Raw genomic sequence first — 17,660 nt, 5'->3', positions numbered from 1 at the left:
ACACTAGATATAGAGCATTTGGAAGAAGATACTTGCCACCAAAATCTGGGGGTGGACCCCAACTTGTGCAGCACAGCTTCAAGAACTAGAGTCCTGAAAACCCCAAATATCCAACTCCCCATATATCCTCACTAAGCTTCAGCAACTGTTCTGACTTAGAACACAACCTGCTTTGCAGCAGTCCTCCTAGGGCTCTTTCGCCTCACACGAACTCCCTTATTTTTAGCATTTCCTAATTTTGCACACTTGATTAGAGCCATCCAGTTAGGATCAGACAGAAGCACCCCCGACTTGCCCTGTGGTGAGAGCCAAGTGCATCCTGCACCTTTTAGTGGTAACTGGAAGTGAAAAGGGGATCTAGATCCGTCACATCAAGGGCCCTGATTTGACTAACGTGTGGTTCAGAGAAAGGCCAAGATGACAAATCTATTAGCATAGGAAAAGTGTTCTTCCCAAGAACCAAATAAGAAGTGGCAACAGCCGCTGAGCCTGAACCTGATCTAACTCACCAAGGATTTGACTTGTTTCTTTCTTTAAAGGGCTCACTGCGCTCACTTCCATCTTCACAGGTAAAGCCTTTCCTGATCAAGGGTGCTTTGAGGGCAAAGTACAGCACTGCATATTGTGAGAGCAAGTTTTGTATCCGGGATAATATGTGAATGGGCAGAGTGCTGAAATCTCAACTAACATTCCGGACAGGGGTTACAAAACAAATTTTGTCTACACATAGGATGCAGATTTTCTCCTTCCAAATATATATATATATATATATATATATATATAGAGAGAGAGAGAGAGAGAGAGAGAGAGAGAGAGAGAGAGAGAGATATGGGGGGGGCAGATATCAACACTCCAAGTAAGCTCGCTTTACCTTTTTTCAAGGTTTTCCTTATGATCACCTTTTGAGGACATACTTTATTTATAAAGCTTAAGCCGATAGTGTGCTTTGGTTTACAAAAAAGGGTTGTAAAGTGACAAATGGGGCATTACAATGCTGCTCAGGTGACTTCAAGAAGCTTATGCATGGGGGGGGGGGGAATGCAGGTGCTGTTACAGAAAATTAAGACACGCTACTCTGGCACACAAGCCAAAGGAGTTGGACTGGTGAAACTATTTCTCTTAAGTTGGCATACAGGTAAAACAACTTCTGTTTCCCAGCAGATGGGCGAGGAGAGTCCTGCATCCAGCTTACTTCACTGGATCAGGTTAATTGGTAGAGCCTCTTGAGGAATGTAATTAACTTACTCCAGGTTTGAAAGCTTGCAGTATAATTAGGGCAATGAGAGACTTGTTCAAAGCTGCAGTTCACTCTGCAATAAAGGTCTAAAACAATAGCAGGGAAGCACGGCTGGAATTCATCTCAAACATCCCACTGGCTGATGTTGCTTTGCAGCCAGAATCCATACCATTGTTTGTTTTGCATATTATTTGCCCAATAGTTGCAACTGAGCAGTTCCAGGGAAGAATCTGGGACCCTTCGTGTCAGGCAGTGCACAAACACACAAAGAGAGCTCATTCTGAAGAGCTGGGACTCTGACAAGACATGGCAAGTGAAGGAATAAAGACACAAAGCTATGATTGATTGCAGAATTAATTTATTAAGCAAATCAGAGCATTTTGCATAATTGCAGGAAGGCTGAACGCGTATGTTCCAAATGTCTCTATTTACAAAAACCTATTAGGATGAGTTGCTGGAGGTTCATTTCTTCTTCTGCCCCCTATCCCTGAGGGTTTCCTGAAGTTAAGTATCTGACTTGGGTCGTCGCATCTTGTTTCTAATGCCCATGCAATTAAACCCATGCACAGCCTGCCATTTCACATGCTTGGTTGATTATAACATATTACAGGACAATTACATTTTTCCAGTGTACCTTGAGCAAAAACAACACCCTTGCTTCTTTTAAAACAGTATAGGACAGTCAGTTGTGGAGTAGAATTAGAACAGCGGCATGGAGGTGAAGAGCTTTCGGCCACATTATTTTTGGGTACACATGCTCCCAAAGTCACTCTTTCTACTCAAGGAAGTGTCCCTATTTACACTGGTGAAACAATGAAGACTGTGCCAGAATGGTGGCTGCTTGGGCTGCAGTTAAGATGCAGGCTGTGCTTCTATGAGAGGTGGGCTGGAATTAAAAGTGGATGGGACTCCCCTTCTCTCTCTCCAATGCCCCTTTCCCTTCCCCACTCCTTGCCATCTGCATGAAATTAGGCCAAGGGCTGCATGTGGCTTAAGGGAGCACAGGTTGCCCATACATCTTAAAATTATTTGGTAAACTTAAAAAAAAGCATTTATGGTTTAGAGTCTAGTGTTATCTCTGGACTGAACCTTAATGCACATCTCAAAGACAATATTTCTCATTTGTTCCACTTTTGCAGTTTCCAACTCTGCTCAATGGTCACATCCCAGTGCCAATTCCCAGCTTGGATGGGACTTCTTCTCCAGTTCTCCTGTCTCCAAATGCTCATAAATCCTGATGTCTCAGCAAATTAAAGGACTCACTCACAAACTGGATTTTACACAGCCATTCTGATGGGTTTCACTTTTCTGGTGACACTGGGAGGACATCATGAAACCCTCTTTTACTATGGTTTGCACTTTTCATTACATGAATGATCTACTTGTATAATGTTTATTTAGCATTTTTAAACAGTGTTTTTTTATCAGAATCTGTTGTGCATTAAAATGAGTTATAATTTTTTTTTTATATCCTTGCTCTCCAAGTGTTGAACACTGTTAATGAAGTACTTTTCTTAATAGATTTCAAGACAATTATCTAAAGGATGTGAAACTTTTTAAACCTGTATTTCTGCATATTATGCACCATGCTTGTATAAACTATAACCGGCTGTGCCTTCTTTTGCATAATGTTATATAAATGATTTATATATTTTCCAGTATTAAGGTAAAGGTTGAAAAGGAACCAAGTATTGAACAGCCCCTTCCCCATGCTAGTATTTCAGTATTACCCTTGCGGTAGGCCATATGTTGCAGTGTATTCATGTAATTTTGAATTAAGTGCTTTCCAGTTATATAAAGAATCCTCCTATTTCCTTGCTGAACTGTGGGGCCATAATAAATATTTTGGCCAGTAAGTGTGTTTAAGAATAGGACACTATTTAGATATAGGTGCTTCAATTCTTCTCTGTGGTAAGAGGAACATGGCCTTAAATATTTACAATGTATTTTAGGGACATTCTTAAATTAAGAAGATATAGCCTTGCTCAGTGCCACTCATTTTCATGTATTCATTGACTGAAGAAACTAATCTGATCTTCATTTTCCTGAGCATACTTAAGGTATTGTACCTTCTAAGTTAATCTTTCCAGTACTTTGAAGCCAGTGGCTCCCATTTCACATGGCCAAAGTTTTAAAAACTAGGCAGTTTTGGACAATTTTAAGAAGAGTTTCTAGCCCTCATGATTACATTTTTTTAAAAAAGTCTGTGAGCGTGAGAGACATACAATACGAAGTGTAATGTGTTCAGTAACAGGTTACTACAGAAAAAATACTACTGAACGCTGTGATTTAATAACACCAAGGTGTTTGTTCTCCTCAGAAAGCTAAAATACTGAAAACGGAGAAATAGAGGTTGTGTCACTTTCTAGAATATCATGACTATAGTTTCCTGAAGGTGACATACAACGCAAAAGCAGAATTAAATAAGTCTGGGTGGCATTGTATAAAAAGAGCATTGTGTCCAGGAGCTGTATTCTGGAAAGTATCTCATGCATGCATATTTTATGAACATGTTAACTATATCTAAACACTGAAAATATTTAGATTAAATGAAACATCCCAACCTATGTCATGTTCCCAAAGTTCATTTGAGAATTTATATAAACTCCAGTTCTACTCTACACAAAGCCTACTTTAATAAGTCTATCTAACTTGAAAAGCGCTGGTTCCATTGCTCGAGAAACAGCTAGACACTCCGGCAGAAATAATAAACTGTTGGTCTTCCAGGTTGTGAAACTGAAGCCTGTGTGTGATTTTAAATAAAAATATGAATAGGGAATACTGTCCTATAGCTGGTTCCCACTGCACTTTATATCCTCAGGATTGTACTGCAGTGAGGTATATCACTTATACTTTCTGGAACAGCATTTGCTATTTGGCGAAAGAGCCACTAATCCTCCTCCCTCCATGTTCTCACAGTACTGTATACGCTCCTCTACATCTTCCAGCAATCCTCTTCCACCTCTGCAAGAGGCATCATTTCCAATGGCCAAAGTTATCAAGCTCTATAAATGGAAAGCATATCACTGCTGAATACACTCTCACACACTAAATTCTATTTGCCATTTATAGTGGGATTTGGATAGCACATTTTTACACACTGCTCTTACATTGTTATCTTCCTGGTGCTTCTAAAATTATGTTCCACGTTAATTTCCAATATTGTGGTTTCCAGTCGACCATTTGTTGCAAGCAATCAAAACAGCTATTAACGACCTCTGTCTTCCAGGTTTATAACATAGGCATCTTGTAGGTATAGTATATTCTTAAATTCTGGAGGAAGATGGAGCTTGATAAAAGAACTCCCCAAATCCTGATGTTTTAATGATTAAAGACGAAGCATAATCTGTACAACAGGGTTGGCCCTCCAGTTGCTGCTAAACTCCATTATCCTCTGGCCATGATGGCTAGGACTGATGGGAGTTGGGAGTCCACCAACAAGTGGTGGGTCACAGGTTTTCTATCCCGCCTTTACGCTTTTCTGTGTTTGATGCTATAAAGCAAGAACTATCCCACATCTCAGCAATTTTAGCAGGAAAAGCAGAGCAGGGGAGACAAAAATTATTTCTTTTTCAGAGCATTCTAACATACCAACTGTGAGCCTGGTGATTTCCAACTTAAGAAGGTATAACAGGAAAAAGCAAACACAGACCAACTATTCTGTATCAATGGTAATTTTATATTAAGTAAAGAGCAGAAAGCTGAACACAATGGAAGGCACATATTAGTACATTAAACAGTTATGTGCTAGTTCTCTTTCTCTCTCTCTGGTAGCAGGACCAAATATCAGTGTGCTGACAGTGCAAGACTTCATTCTTCCACTTTTTCATCAAATGCAGGCTAGGTACTTTAGTGAAGTCCCTTCCAGGTCAAATGTACCAAGATTAATTAAATCACCTGCCCTCTGTCTTTTCTAGCTATTCTTAAGTGGCCTTATGATGTCAAAAGATTTGCCCTGTAGAAAATTTATAACCGAAGCAGCCTTCCTTTTGATTTTCAATAAGAACTGGGATCTCACTCTTCCTTTGCAAACAGCCATGGTGCTCTTACTACTTGATGTCATCCGCTCTATATCCCTCTTTAGCCATTACCTGCATGAAAGCAGAGTAGTGAGTAGAGAGGGGGCATGCTTTTACTCTCTCCCTAACTTTTGCCCTGCTAGCATTGGTTACTCTTAAGTTTAGCTGCAGTTGTTTCAGAGGCTTCTCATGAAAGCTCACCCTGTGATTTAGACTCTTGGAAGATCACAGTTCTTAAGTTGCAAGGGGAGCTTCGACAGGTTAAAAAAACTTAAGAATGGCCCTGCAGCCCCTTTGTATTCACTCCCCTGAACTGAAGAGGGCTTATGAGTTTTGTAAAGACCAGAAAATAAACATTAAATAATAAAGTGCATACCCAAACCAACTTTAATTCTAATCTCATTTCCTTAAATACTAGTCAGTTGAAGTCATTCTGCGAAGCTTACTGCTCTTTCTAAATGCCTAGTGTATTTCCAAAAGCCTTGAAATGCCGCACTTAATTTTGTGTCTCTGCTAAGGCCCATGCTGTTTAACTACCATGTGCTGAAAAGCATTGGGTTTCTCTAGAAAAGGCGTTTGTGAAGCCTCATTGGATGATGGAATATTTATCAACCAACTTATTAACAGCCCTACTTAACTTTTATGCCTTCATTGGGAAATGCCCCCTCAACAAAAGATGTAATTTTGCATGGTTTGTGGCAATATGCTACAGTAAAAGAACAAGAGCAGACGAGCAGCTCTGCTTAACACACCAAAAAATTATTTTTGCAGGTTTGCTGGCATTTTGTGCAGCAAAACACATAAAAGTGAATGGCACACCTACCTCTTCAAATATTTAAGGATACAGGTGTGTCTATGTGTTTGCTGTGTAAAACACCGAAGTACACTGTGCACTCATGTTTTCTGCAGAAAGCGTGGAGCTTTCATTCTCTGGGCTGGACAGAAGTATACAGGGAGACACAAGAACAGCCACAAGAGGATGTGGTTCTGCATTCATGTGTCAAAGTGGATATCATTTAATAATACTCATTGCTGGCATTCCATTAAGGTAAAAAGGTGTCTTTCTCCCTTCTCTTGGGGATAATGTACATCATTCAGAATCATGCAAGCAACATAAAGCTGTGAAAGTAAGTTGCATATAACTCTTTTCCCACTCACATTATGCAAGGGCTTTGCCCCTCTGACCGAAATAGATGTGTTGTTCACCATAACCTTTAAATGTGCTCCATAATTCAAGTTCTTTTATACAAGTTAACACATACTGTGGTCCAGAGAAGGTCAAGCACATGAGAAAACTGTTTGCAATTACAAGTTGCATTTCTGAAGATCTCCTTTAGTGGCTGGTATGATGGACTGAGCAACGTAGAAACGGCCCAAAATATCCATTTAGCTATCCTGCTTTCCCAACACAAATGTCCTCTACACTTCAGAAGTCCTTTGATTGTTTTAATACACTCTTTACATGTGTAAACATTGGAATATCTTCAAGTTATCTACTTAACCTACCTCACAGGGCTGTTGTGAGGATCAGTAATATTTGTACAATTCTTTAGAAAAAAAATAAAAGATTACATATGCAGCAAGTAGCATTATTAAGCATAAAGCAGAACCCAGTAAATATATGAGAAACCCTAGATGTAATGAGTAATTGAAACATATTATTTATTCCCACCCTTTTATGTGTAATAATAATTCCCTCAATCCCCTCTCTGCTGGCTGTGAGGATTTTTGTTTTGAAATCCTCTCTCTCATACCTGCATTTTAACTATTGAACGTACAATTCCATTTTGGGTACTTTATACTCCAATATTCCTCCCACATTCTTTCCACATGTTCACCATCCATTAATGAGAAAAGAAAATGTATTTGAAAAATTATCCAAGTGAAGAGAGAATTGGGGTGAAATTCCCATGAGCAGAGTGCAGGCTTTTTATGACTCTTACCTTACCTCTGAAGTGGCCAAGCGCAGGGGAAGCCATCATGAGGTAACTGCTCCATCATGGGGCCTTTTCAGATCAGAAAGCATAGGTAGCCAGGGAAGGTACAGAGTGCTGGAGAATTGTTTACTGGAAAGAAAAATATATACAGCCTCCTCAGAAAGAAAAGATCAGTCAAAAACCTGACACTGACTGAAATTCTAAAGTGCTCTGAGAATGAGGCAGAAAAACAGAAGCCCCTTTTAACAGAGCAAGAAAACTTTTGAGAAACCAGAGGGCAGATTTTTCAGCATAACACTACTTTATGTACAATAATTAATGAAAAAGTTCGTCAAAACAGAAGCATCAAATTCTTTAAAACTAAATTGTAACCAGACCTTTTGGGATGACATGCATACTAGTATCAACAGGAGCAACAGCGTTTTCCTGAAAAACAAAAGGCTGCTCCTGAGGTAAAATGGACATTCAAGAGTCTCGGCTTTCATTATAAGAACTGTTGACCCCTGAAGACTGACAAGTCCAAGTAAAAAATGCAAGCAGCTCAGTAAGAAACGATAAGAAGGGAAATAAAAGTCTAAAAGTTTGTTTTTCAGTTCATTTTGCATAAAAGCGTGTATCATTATTTCAAGTTTCTCAAGTACACAGAATGCAAATTGGCATCCAATGTATTAAAAAAAAATGACACATAGATTACAAGCAAACAAAATAGGTAGGTTAGACTTATCTCATGGTGTATTTATTTCCAATTGATTTGCCTTTGCTGAAACTGACCCACTTTTTATTCTACTCCTGATGTGGATTTTGCCCTTGGTAACCAGAGACTGAACCATTTTGCCTTGTTTGGTATGAAACATAGAATCACAGAATTGTAGAGTAGGAAGGGACCATGAGGGGACATCTAGTCCAACCCCTGCAATGCAGGAATCTTTTGTTCATCGAACACACGACTCTGAGCTACCCCAGCAACTTCATGTTAAATTGGATCCTACTGTTACATTTCTTACTGACATAAAGTAACCAACACATAACCAGCTACATTGAATTCACCATGCTTTGTACAAAACCAGTCCTTGTAATTCTGACGAAACCTATGCCTTGGATTCAGAAACAGTGAGCACAACAGAAAAGTATAGCCTGGATCGGACATGTTCCTCGTTTAATAAACAATGGTTTGTTGGATCTGGAATTTACTGCATGCCTGCATTCTCTTGCTTACTGTTGTGCAATCCACCTCCACTTGCATGTCCAGCTTAATACAATAATTCCTGTTTTTTCAAGCCACAGTTTGCTGAACTAAGGTGTCTGAGTGCTCTGGTCTGAGTGCTCCCTACAAACCAGGATTGGACACAGTACTTTCCTAATCCAACAAAACATGGGGTGAATCCGCCCTAGGATTCTTTCAAGGAGGGATCACAATGCAATAATGCATGTTTGGCAGGCATCTGTCCAGGACATTAAGTCCTTTCTACATCTCATCTACACAAACAAACTCGTTTATGCACAGACTTCACTGAATCAATTTAGCAGAACGCTTGTCATAAAACATTCAAACACAATTGAGGATTTTCCATATAATATTTATACTTTCAAAAGTACAATATTAATACAGGTCAATCAGTTAGAAATAACAGCAGTTTGTTAGCTCTACAGGGCTTCTTTAACGTAAAACCAGCTTACAAATGCTGAAAAGCAGCAGTGGTCCAATAGTCACCATTACACATGAATTTGTCATCTCTTCCAGAAAATTAAAAAAAAAAAAGTTCCCAAATTCAATTTACTAGTATCATGAAATATTAATAAAACATCCCCAAACATGCCACAATCACTATTCACAAATAAAGTTAAAGGAACATACAAAATATTTTTTCACTTAATACTGTTAAATAACAATAATAAACTACAAGATTTCCTGAACAGAAATGGTAGGACCCCTGAATGTTTTACAGTGAACTTCAGGAAAAAAAATTAAGTTATCTATGACTATTTTCATGATATACCAGCCAAAGATTTACATAACCATTTCAAAATATACCAATAAAGATTTACAGCCTCTTGAAGATGCACTAAACAAATAGGTCCAGAAAGGGGAACACAAATGCTTAAAAATACTGTTACTATCACCAGGAGGTATTTATGATACTCACTGAGATGCATAAGCTTAGTAGTAACATGTTGACTAGCTCCAAAAAAAAACAGATAACATCTAAGATCTTTAAAACCCTCTAAGTTCTCATGCTTTACAAAGTCTGCAATGCAGAGTGATGGACTTCTCTAGTATGGACTTGCATTCTTCCAGTGGATTTCCAGAAAATATGTTGACACTGAACAGCCATGGAAACATGGGGCTGGGACGCCCGGATCCCATCGTTTTGTTTTTAGTCATTCAATAAACATCAAGAATAATACCAAGCTTCAATTTGTAAGCCAATCCGCACTAATAGACATGGAACCTGATAGCATGTAACAAAATGAACTGTTCCCCCCCCCCCACTTCTTCAGATCAACGTCAGTACTAAGTGCTTTGAAAAAAGGTCTTTTGTAATAAGTTTTGTTACTTTACATCTAATATTAAATAAGAAGTCGAAGGGCCATGAATTTAAGAGCATTAAAAGACAAATTTACCTATTTAACAGTCAAGAAAGCTTTGTTTACATTCCAGGAAACATTGCAGTTAAAAAAAGAAAAGATAAGATAAGATATAAAACTGCAGCAATAATTCATGGAGAAACAGATGCATTCACATATTATATAAAGCCACTGCAATTTCTGCAGGCGTTCAATTGTTTGTTAACTATACAGACAGTAGTTATTTAGCAGCAATGATTCCGCAATAAATAATGCACTGTGTTTCTCAGTCCTGCACAAAAATTGCAGCTACTGTTACATTAACAGTTGTAACCTACTGGCTCTAATGGCAGAGGAGACCGTAAAATTGACTGTACAAAAATTTGTCACACTGTGACAACAAATATAAAAACATAACCAGCAGGTCTGAAATAAAAAGACTGCACTGTGAGGAGGACAGTGTAGACAAACAAGATTTCAAGTCCACCAAGGGAAGGAACTGCCTTCAGGCTAGAGTCCTCGATAGGTGCAAGGCAGCCTTGGGCTTGGAAACTGTGTGGCCGACTTCTAGAACAGCATGCTTTGCCTTCTGTTTTTTCCATGCCCTGAAACATAAAACATGGGTTGTATAAAGGAATCTGAGCAAAGTTTATGGCTCCTACCAACCACTGCAGCACATGATGCCAGAAGGCTTGTGCATTGTAACAGACGTGCAAAGAAGCGATGCAGTTTCTGTATGGCTTTATCCCTATAGCAACCCTATCACTTCTTTGTGAAATGAACCTGCGCAGGCATCTCCAAGCTTAATTCGTAAGCAAAAACTCTGTACTTTCACAACGCTAAAAAACACACCATGCGATTGAGGAATCCAAATAATTCCAAGTATTCATTTACAAGGTGTCGATTTTACAGTTTCCTAGCCCTCCAGCTACTGCAGACCTGAAAAACAACAACAAAAATTCTTTGACGCTTACATACCCGTCTCTGGATAAGTGGAGTTTCGAAAGCCAGGATCTTTCTGAAGCTGAATCTCTTTCAGAGTGAATATTGACACACCTGAAACAATATAAAGAAGTGTCTTTTTCCCCACTTAAGAGCCTCTTTTCTAGAAACATACACTGTGCTCAGAAGCTGCAAGAAACCACAATGACTGCCACATAGAGTTAGAAAGAAGCAAATACTGGGGCGGGGGGGGAATGAAGGAGTTTTAGGGGAGTGCTAGAACTACTAATGGTGCTCCTAACACTGAAGAGATTATGAAAGGGAATCAAAAAATGATAGGGAGAAAGGAATAATATATATTTTCCCCATTGCTGCCTTCAAATGCAGCAGGGCAAGAGTAGGGAGAGCTAAGAGCCTAAGCTTTATTGACCCTGATAGATGCAAGGATCACATATGTGAGACAAAGTTCTGTCTGAAGTTTGGGTGAGGTGTCAACAACTGTGAAGTCCTACTCTACCAGACTCTAGTAGACACAACTTTTTGACTCAGTGCTGCCTTAAGAGATGTTAGTGGTTTAAGGAACAATCATCCAAGGAACATTCAGAAACAAGGGAAGTAAGCCGTCACCTCACTCAAACAAAGGCCCAACTAACATCAATGACAAGAGTGGTCTGCTTACTTTCTGGCAGGGCATGTATCCTTGTTCCAAGACTTCTAAAATACGCATGCTTCATAGCTTCTTCTGCTGAAATCCTTTTCTTTGATTCATACTGTTAAAGCAAACAGATGTTTTTTCTCCCGGATCATAGCTGAGTTTTTGCACACATGCTTTGAGTAGGGATTTAAATGCAAACTCTTTGAGTGGTACTCAAAAACAGATTAATAGCTAGTGCAGTTCTTTCAAGTGTGGTAGGTAAGCTGTGTCCTCTTTAGTCCATTCCGTATTTCTGTGGTATTTCTTTTACCAAATGAAGCAATCCTCAAGCTTAGGACCAATGCAGCTCTAATACTACAATCCTAAACATGTTTCTGCAGAAGCAAGTCCAATGAAGTTCAATGGGCTTTTCTCCCAGGTTATAAGACCACAACATAAATGATACTACCAAAGTGTGGATAACCATGGCTACACTACCTCTGTACTATGTCTAGTAAGGGCTTTGGCTGGTACACCAGTGGCAAGTCAAAGATGCTTCACATCAGAGAAGCCACCTAAGCTTTCAAAGAGAAAGCCAAATTTGAATGTACCCAAAGCTAAACAAACAAACAAGCAAGCAAGCAAGCAAGCAAGCAAGCAAGCAAGCAAGCAAGCTGTCATGTAGCGGGAGTGCATCCCTGACTCCCAAGTCAGATGAAACACCTACACACAGTACTTCCATCATGTTCATTGGTCCTTTTCCAGCCTATTACTGACTCCGCACATCATCTCAACACTGAGCAGCTAAAATTTGAAGGGAGGCCACCACCACCACTGCACAAAAGTGTTTCCAACAAGGGGCAAATAACTCTTGTCAATTAAACCAATTTTTAATTTTTTTTTATTTGATTGGCCAGTGTTCTTGCCCATGTTTGAACTGATCACACATTCAATTTTGTACTCTTATCACCCACCAAGTAACCCATTGAACTCAATTTTCAGTGTTCATCTGAAAAGCTCAGTACAGATGACTAAAGAGTAAAAAAGAAAAAGAAAAGCAGCTTACCTGAAGAAATCTTACTATCAGTTCAATTCCTTCTGAGTCAAGCCTGGAAACAAACAAAACAAAGTTTAGCATGTAATAGTTATGCATTCCTAAAACATTGCTTCAAGCAGAATCTAACAACTGAAGTGATGTGTACGTGTTTTCAGTGGAGAGAGATCTCTGCAAATTTCAAATCACTCAAGAAGTGGAGTTATAATAAAAAACAAATTCTACACAAACAAGGACTGTGAGACCCTAATTATGCAACTCCACTAACAACGCTCCTCTGCCAATATGCCCACCCAGTACATTGTTTTTAACTCTAAAGCTAACGGCAGGATGAATGGGCATATGGTAAGTGTGGCTGCCATCAATGTATGTTGGGCAGAATTTTTTTTTTTTTTTTTAAAAATGCATTATTATATAAGGCTACCTTCAGCCTGTGCTTAGCCTCTGCCTCCACACACTTGTGTAAGGCAAATACGATGAGAAAAACCAGGAAACATAAAACACATTCCATTATATGCTTTGTCTTAAATTGAATAAAGCTAAAGTTCTAGAAACGAGTTCATTCCCACTTTATCATAAGGGACAAAAAAGTATTTGTTATGATTTGGGAACATAAGAACATAGCAAAAGCCTGCTGGATCAGGCCAAGTCCAGCATCCTGCTCTTACAGTGGCCAACAGATGCCTATGGGGAAACCCCAAGCAGGATCTGAGGACAAGAGACCTCTCCCCTCCGGTGGCCTCCAGGTATTCAGAAGCACTACTGCCTCTAGCTGGGGAGACAGAGTGCAGCCATCATGGTTGTAATAGCCATTGATAGCCTTCTCTTCCATGAATTTGCCCAGTCATTTAAAGCCATCTAATGATGGTGGCCATCACTGCCTCCTGTTGGAGCAAGCGCCCTAGCTTTAATTAGGTGCTGTGTTTAAATAAAGTACTTTCTTCTATCTGAAACTTCCCACATTCAGCTTCACTGGATCTCCTGGAGTTCTAGCGTTATGAAACAGGCAGGAAAACTTTTCTCTATTCACTCCACCCCATGCATCATTTTTATAAATCTTTATCATGTCGCCTTTCCTTACTCGCCTTTTCTTTAAACTAAAAAGCGACATGAATGCTGCCACCTTTCTTCAGAACGGAGTCGCTCTGCCCTCTTGATCATTTATTTGCCCTTTTCTGAACCTTTTCCAACTCCAAGCTATCCTTGTTAAGGTAAAGGTAAAGGGACCCCTGACCATTAGGTCCAGTTGTGACTGACTCTGGGGTTGCAGCGCTCATCTTGCATTATTGGCCGAGGGAGCCGGCGTACAGCTTCCGGGTCATGTGGCCAGCATGACTAAGCCGCTTCTGGCGAACCAGAGCAGTGCACGGAAACGCCGTATACCTTCCCGCTGGAGTGGTACCTATTTATCTACTTGCACTTTGACGTGCTTTCGAAGTGCTAGGTTGGCAGGAGCAGGGACCGAGCAATGGGAGCTCACCCTGTCACGGGGATTTAAACTGCTGACCTTCTGAGCAGCAAGTCCTAGGCTCTGTGGTTTAACCCACAGCACCACCCGCGTCCCTCCTTGTTAAGGTACCTTGTTAAGGTAAGGCGACCAAAACTGTACACAATATTCCAAATGTGGTTACATAATGGATTTATATAACATTATGACATTGACAGTTTAATTTTCAATTCTTTTCCTAATGATTCCTAACATAGAATTTGCCATATTTCACAGCTGCTGCACACTGAGTTACATACTATGACCCCAAGGTCTTGTTCCTGGTTAGTCACTGCCAGTTCATTAGAAGGCAGGTATTTTACAAATTTACTACCTACCTACTACGGCTAATCCAAGTGCTCTAGTCCATTGGGGAAGAATTAGCTTTAGATTCTAAATTGATATTTTCATGCTATGTACTCAGACAGATTTGTCAACATGTTGCAGTGTCTCCAAACACAACATAAAATAACTGTAGTACCTTGGAGCATGGTTGATTAAAGGCTGTGGCTTGTATTTGGGAAAGTTGTAGTTCCTAAATTCATCACTGGAAGTAATGCCTGGCCATGTTTCTTGTGATGGAGTTCCTAAGTTGAAAGAGAAAACAAATCACACCCATACATGGACTAACAAAATGCAGGCAATTACACATAGCATCTGAACCCAAAGTTCCCCCACCCTGTAGAAAGAAGAGATGGTAAGCAAGAAACTAAATTTTGGTAAAATTCAATAAAATTGTAGATTAATTTGCAAAAATTAAAAGTACCTCTCTTTATGGAACACTTTCAGAAATCCTCTTAGAAAGCATGATAACCCCATAACTGTAAGCTAAGCAAAATCTATTTACCTAGAAGTCTGAAAATTAAGTGCAATTCGTCTTCAACAGTTGACCCGGGAAATAGAGGTCTTCCAGATGCCATTTCAAAAAATATGCATCCAACTCCCCTACAGACAGAAAAAAATTAAATGACAGTTCAAAAATACTGATTCTGGTTTCCAGTCTAGTTGTACTTAAATGCAACTTGGCTTTCTTGACCTACCCATATAGTGCTAGTCATGCCAGTAAGAGCAAAACAACAACAATAAGGTACCGCATTCTCTTTCTTCCAGAAGAACCAATTGGCAAAAATTGCATGCATGGAGTTCCTAAATAGGGAAACCTTTGCAGAGTTGATTTCTTAAGTAATTTGCTACAACTAAACCCAGGTTAAAATATATTTTCTATTCTTTGCCTGCCTGCCTCCCTCCACCACTGCTGTAAACTAAAGAAGTGCTTTGAAATGTTTAAGAACACTCTGCAATATTACTGAGTTTCGTATTCACATGTAGGAGGCATAATTTCACTGAAAGCAAACATGGGTTAGTAATTGAGAAAGACATACCACATGTCAATTTGCGTCGAATATTCGGAAGATCCGAGGAGAACATCAGGCGGCCTATACCATAATGTGACAACCTCATTGGAATAGGTCTTCGTAGGGACAGATTTTGCTCTAGCCAAACCTTCAATGAGAAAGTGTCACATTAGTTTTCTGTAGCTCTTCTGAAGCCTGCTGGCATTTCATATTATATTGCACTGTATAGATATCATCTGTGCTTTCATCTGTGCTTCTACAGACATTCTGTGTGGCTCAGAAGATACTGCTGAACACACTAAGTAGAAGAATCAGAGCAAGGGTGGGGGGGACACATGGCCCTCCAGGGGCTATTAAAGTCCAAACATCCATCAGCCCCAGCCAGCATGGCCAACAGCCAGAGAGGATGGAGTTTGTAGGTCAGCAGCATCTCAATGGGAGGTTACCCAAATTTATACAACTTGCTGAAATACACAGGCTTGGAAGTGCTTTTCTGCTCTGTACCCAAGGACAGGGAATTAATCATAGCTCTGAGGAGTGACTTAATGCTTAATTCCCTTAATGTTTAGGGAAGCTTTTAATGTTTAATAGGTTATTGTATTTTAGTGATTTGTTGGATTGTTGGAAGCCACCCAGAGTGGCTGAGGGGACCCAGCCAGATGGGCGGAGTATAAATAATAAATTATTATTATTATTATTATTATTATTATTATTATTATTATTATATTAATGCTTCCAAAGGGTGGTTTTTGAGGCTCCCAATAACTGTGCAGCCCCTGTGCTACTGAACAACAGGATAGAGCTCTGGCAAATTTCAAAACCATAGGAACTATGTAGCTCCTGAGTTTCTCTGACAAAGCAGGAAGAGCTGCTTAACCCAACTGAACTAAAGCTTAGGGGTGCTTGGGGGTTTCCCACTGGCATCTGGTTGGCCAACAGGATGCTGGACTAGATGGGCCAACAGCCTGATCTAGCAAGTTCTTCTTATGTTCTTAGAGTATGTGCACTGTGGACATTCGAGCATATATGCACAATTAATTACATGTGATTATATGAGAGATATTCTAAAGAGTGAACATTTTCCCCCCTCAATGAAACAAACCATTCACTCCATACCAAAGTCTGCTAGTTTTAATTCTCCTCTTTCATTAATTAGTAGATTTTGTGGTTTCAGATCTCGATGTAGCACTTTTCTCCTGTGACAGTATGCCAAACCACGTAGAATCTGGTATAAAAATAACTATAAAAGGAAAGAGGAGAGGGAGGGAGGGAGAGAGAAAGGTTAATTCAAAATTAAACTTTCAAAACTGATAAGGAACCACTGCATGGTTGATTATCTGATCGTAACTGCCAGTCTCCAAAAGCAACATGTACACTGAAAACAAAGAGAAATTCTTCTATAACTGCAAGCTGTTTTCAGGTACCAGCTACCTTAATTGTTATTAGCAAGCTTATCCTTATCACTCAAGTGAATTCTTTTAAAATACCCCTCTCTCATTGCTGCCTCCAATTACCTTCCCTTACACTGCAGTCTTCTATTTCAAATGCAGTGAAAAGGAGATTGCAGGTTAACCCAGTGACATGCTAAAGCAAATGAAAAGGCAGCTCTGCATATCAATGTATCTTTAATCACATTTGTCATACTTTCCCCATCATGAGAACTTCGATTTAGATACCACAATAGCCCCGTGTCTATTTCCTTATGTCGCCTAAATTTGCCTCTTGAATCAACCCTTTGATATCCTCCATATTGTCTTTTTCTGTGTGTGTTTCTATGCCTGAGCAGGTGTCTGCTGCTGCTGCAGGTTCTTGGCTAAAGACAAAAGTGTCCTCATAGAGCTATTTCTTCATACAAGAAACAAGCACACTCCAGCTTATTATTATTCATCAGCTGACTGAGAAACACGCACACAATGCCTTGGCACATTGCCACACATTTCACTGCTGAATTCTGCCGTGGAACAGTTTGGGAAATGGTTTTTGAACAACAGCAAACCAAAAAAAGGTTGTGGTGCTTTTCTCGTGGCTTTGCAAACCTTTTTTTCCTCAAAAAATGGTTTGGACAACTGTTATTCTCTTTGGCTCTCTTTTAAGAATTTCATTACCAAACCACATTGGGCTATCCTCCTTTGCCTTAATTCCTCAGTGCCGGGGATGAGGAGAGCAAGATGTCCAATCGGAAGCCTACATTTGCTTGCCTCCATGAATATTCAGTATCAGTGTTTTCATGTCGCCAGTCTACACCCACACTGTGGGTATTTTTTGCATCAAGAGACGAAGGTAAAAATCCCGCTCTAAGAAGATGACTGCTGCAGAACAGCAGCTATTAATCATTTGCAGAGCACTCTGAGTATATTCTATTTGTCACTGAATCTTGCCCTTGTTCCCAGGAACTCAGGGCAGCGTACATGGATTTTTATTTTTATTTATC

At 39.7% G+C, this 17,660-nt stretch overlaps 2 protein-coding genes across 3 annotated transcripts in view; one reads left to right on the top strand and one right to left on the bottom strand.

Moving 5' to 3' along the window:
• ELK3 (ETS transcription factor ELK3) overlaps positions 1 to 6,835 on the top strand; it is a 46,846-nt gene extending 40,011 nt beyond the window's left edge. Inside the window, exon 5 of the mRNA XM_081878309.1 lies at positions 2,377 to 6,835. Coding sequence (XP_081734435.1) covers positions 2,377 to 2,475 — 99 coding nt within the window. The 3' untranslated portion in view covers positions 2,476 to 6,835. The remainder of the gene's footprint in view (positions 1 to 2,376) is intronic.
• Positions 6,836 to 8,749: 1,914 nt separating this feature from the next.
• Positions 8,750 to 17,660, bottom strand: part of CDK17 (cyclin dependent kinase 17) — a 68,774-nt gene continuing 59,863 nt past the window's right edge. For both annotated transcript variants that reach the window (XM_081878278.1, XM_081878279.1), the window contains exons 10-17: positions 16,346 to 16,469; positions 15,257 to 15,377; positions 14,722 to 14,819; positions 14,356 to 14,461; positions 12,401 to 12,443; positions 11,380 to 11,470; positions 10,737 to 10,814; positions 8,750 to 10,363 (exon numbers count right to left, since the gene is read on the bottom strand). In XM_081878278.1, the coding sequence (XP_081734404.1) occupies positions 10,326 to 10,363; positions 10,737 to 10,814; positions 11,380 to 11,470; positions 12,401 to 12,443; positions 14,356 to 14,461; positions 14,722 to 14,819; positions 15,257 to 15,377; positions 16,346 to 16,469 (699 nt within the window). In that variant the 3' untranslated portion in view covers positions 8,750 to 10,325. The remainder of the gene's footprint in view (positions 10,364 to 10,736; positions 10,815 to 11,379; positions 11,471 to 12,400; positions 12,444 to 14,355; positions 14,462 to 14,721; positions 14,820 to 15,256; positions 15,378 to 16,345; positions 16,470 to 17,660) is intronic.

The sequence above is a fragment of the Podarcis erhardii genome (genome assembly GCF_964252035.2).
Source record: "Podarcis erhardii genome assembly, chromosome: 10".
Classification (NCBI taxonomy): Eukaryota; Metazoa; Chordata; class Lepidosauria; order Squamata; family Lacertidae; genus Podarcis; species Podarcis erhardii.
This window is presented reverse-complemented; position numbering and strand designations above follow the sequence as displayed.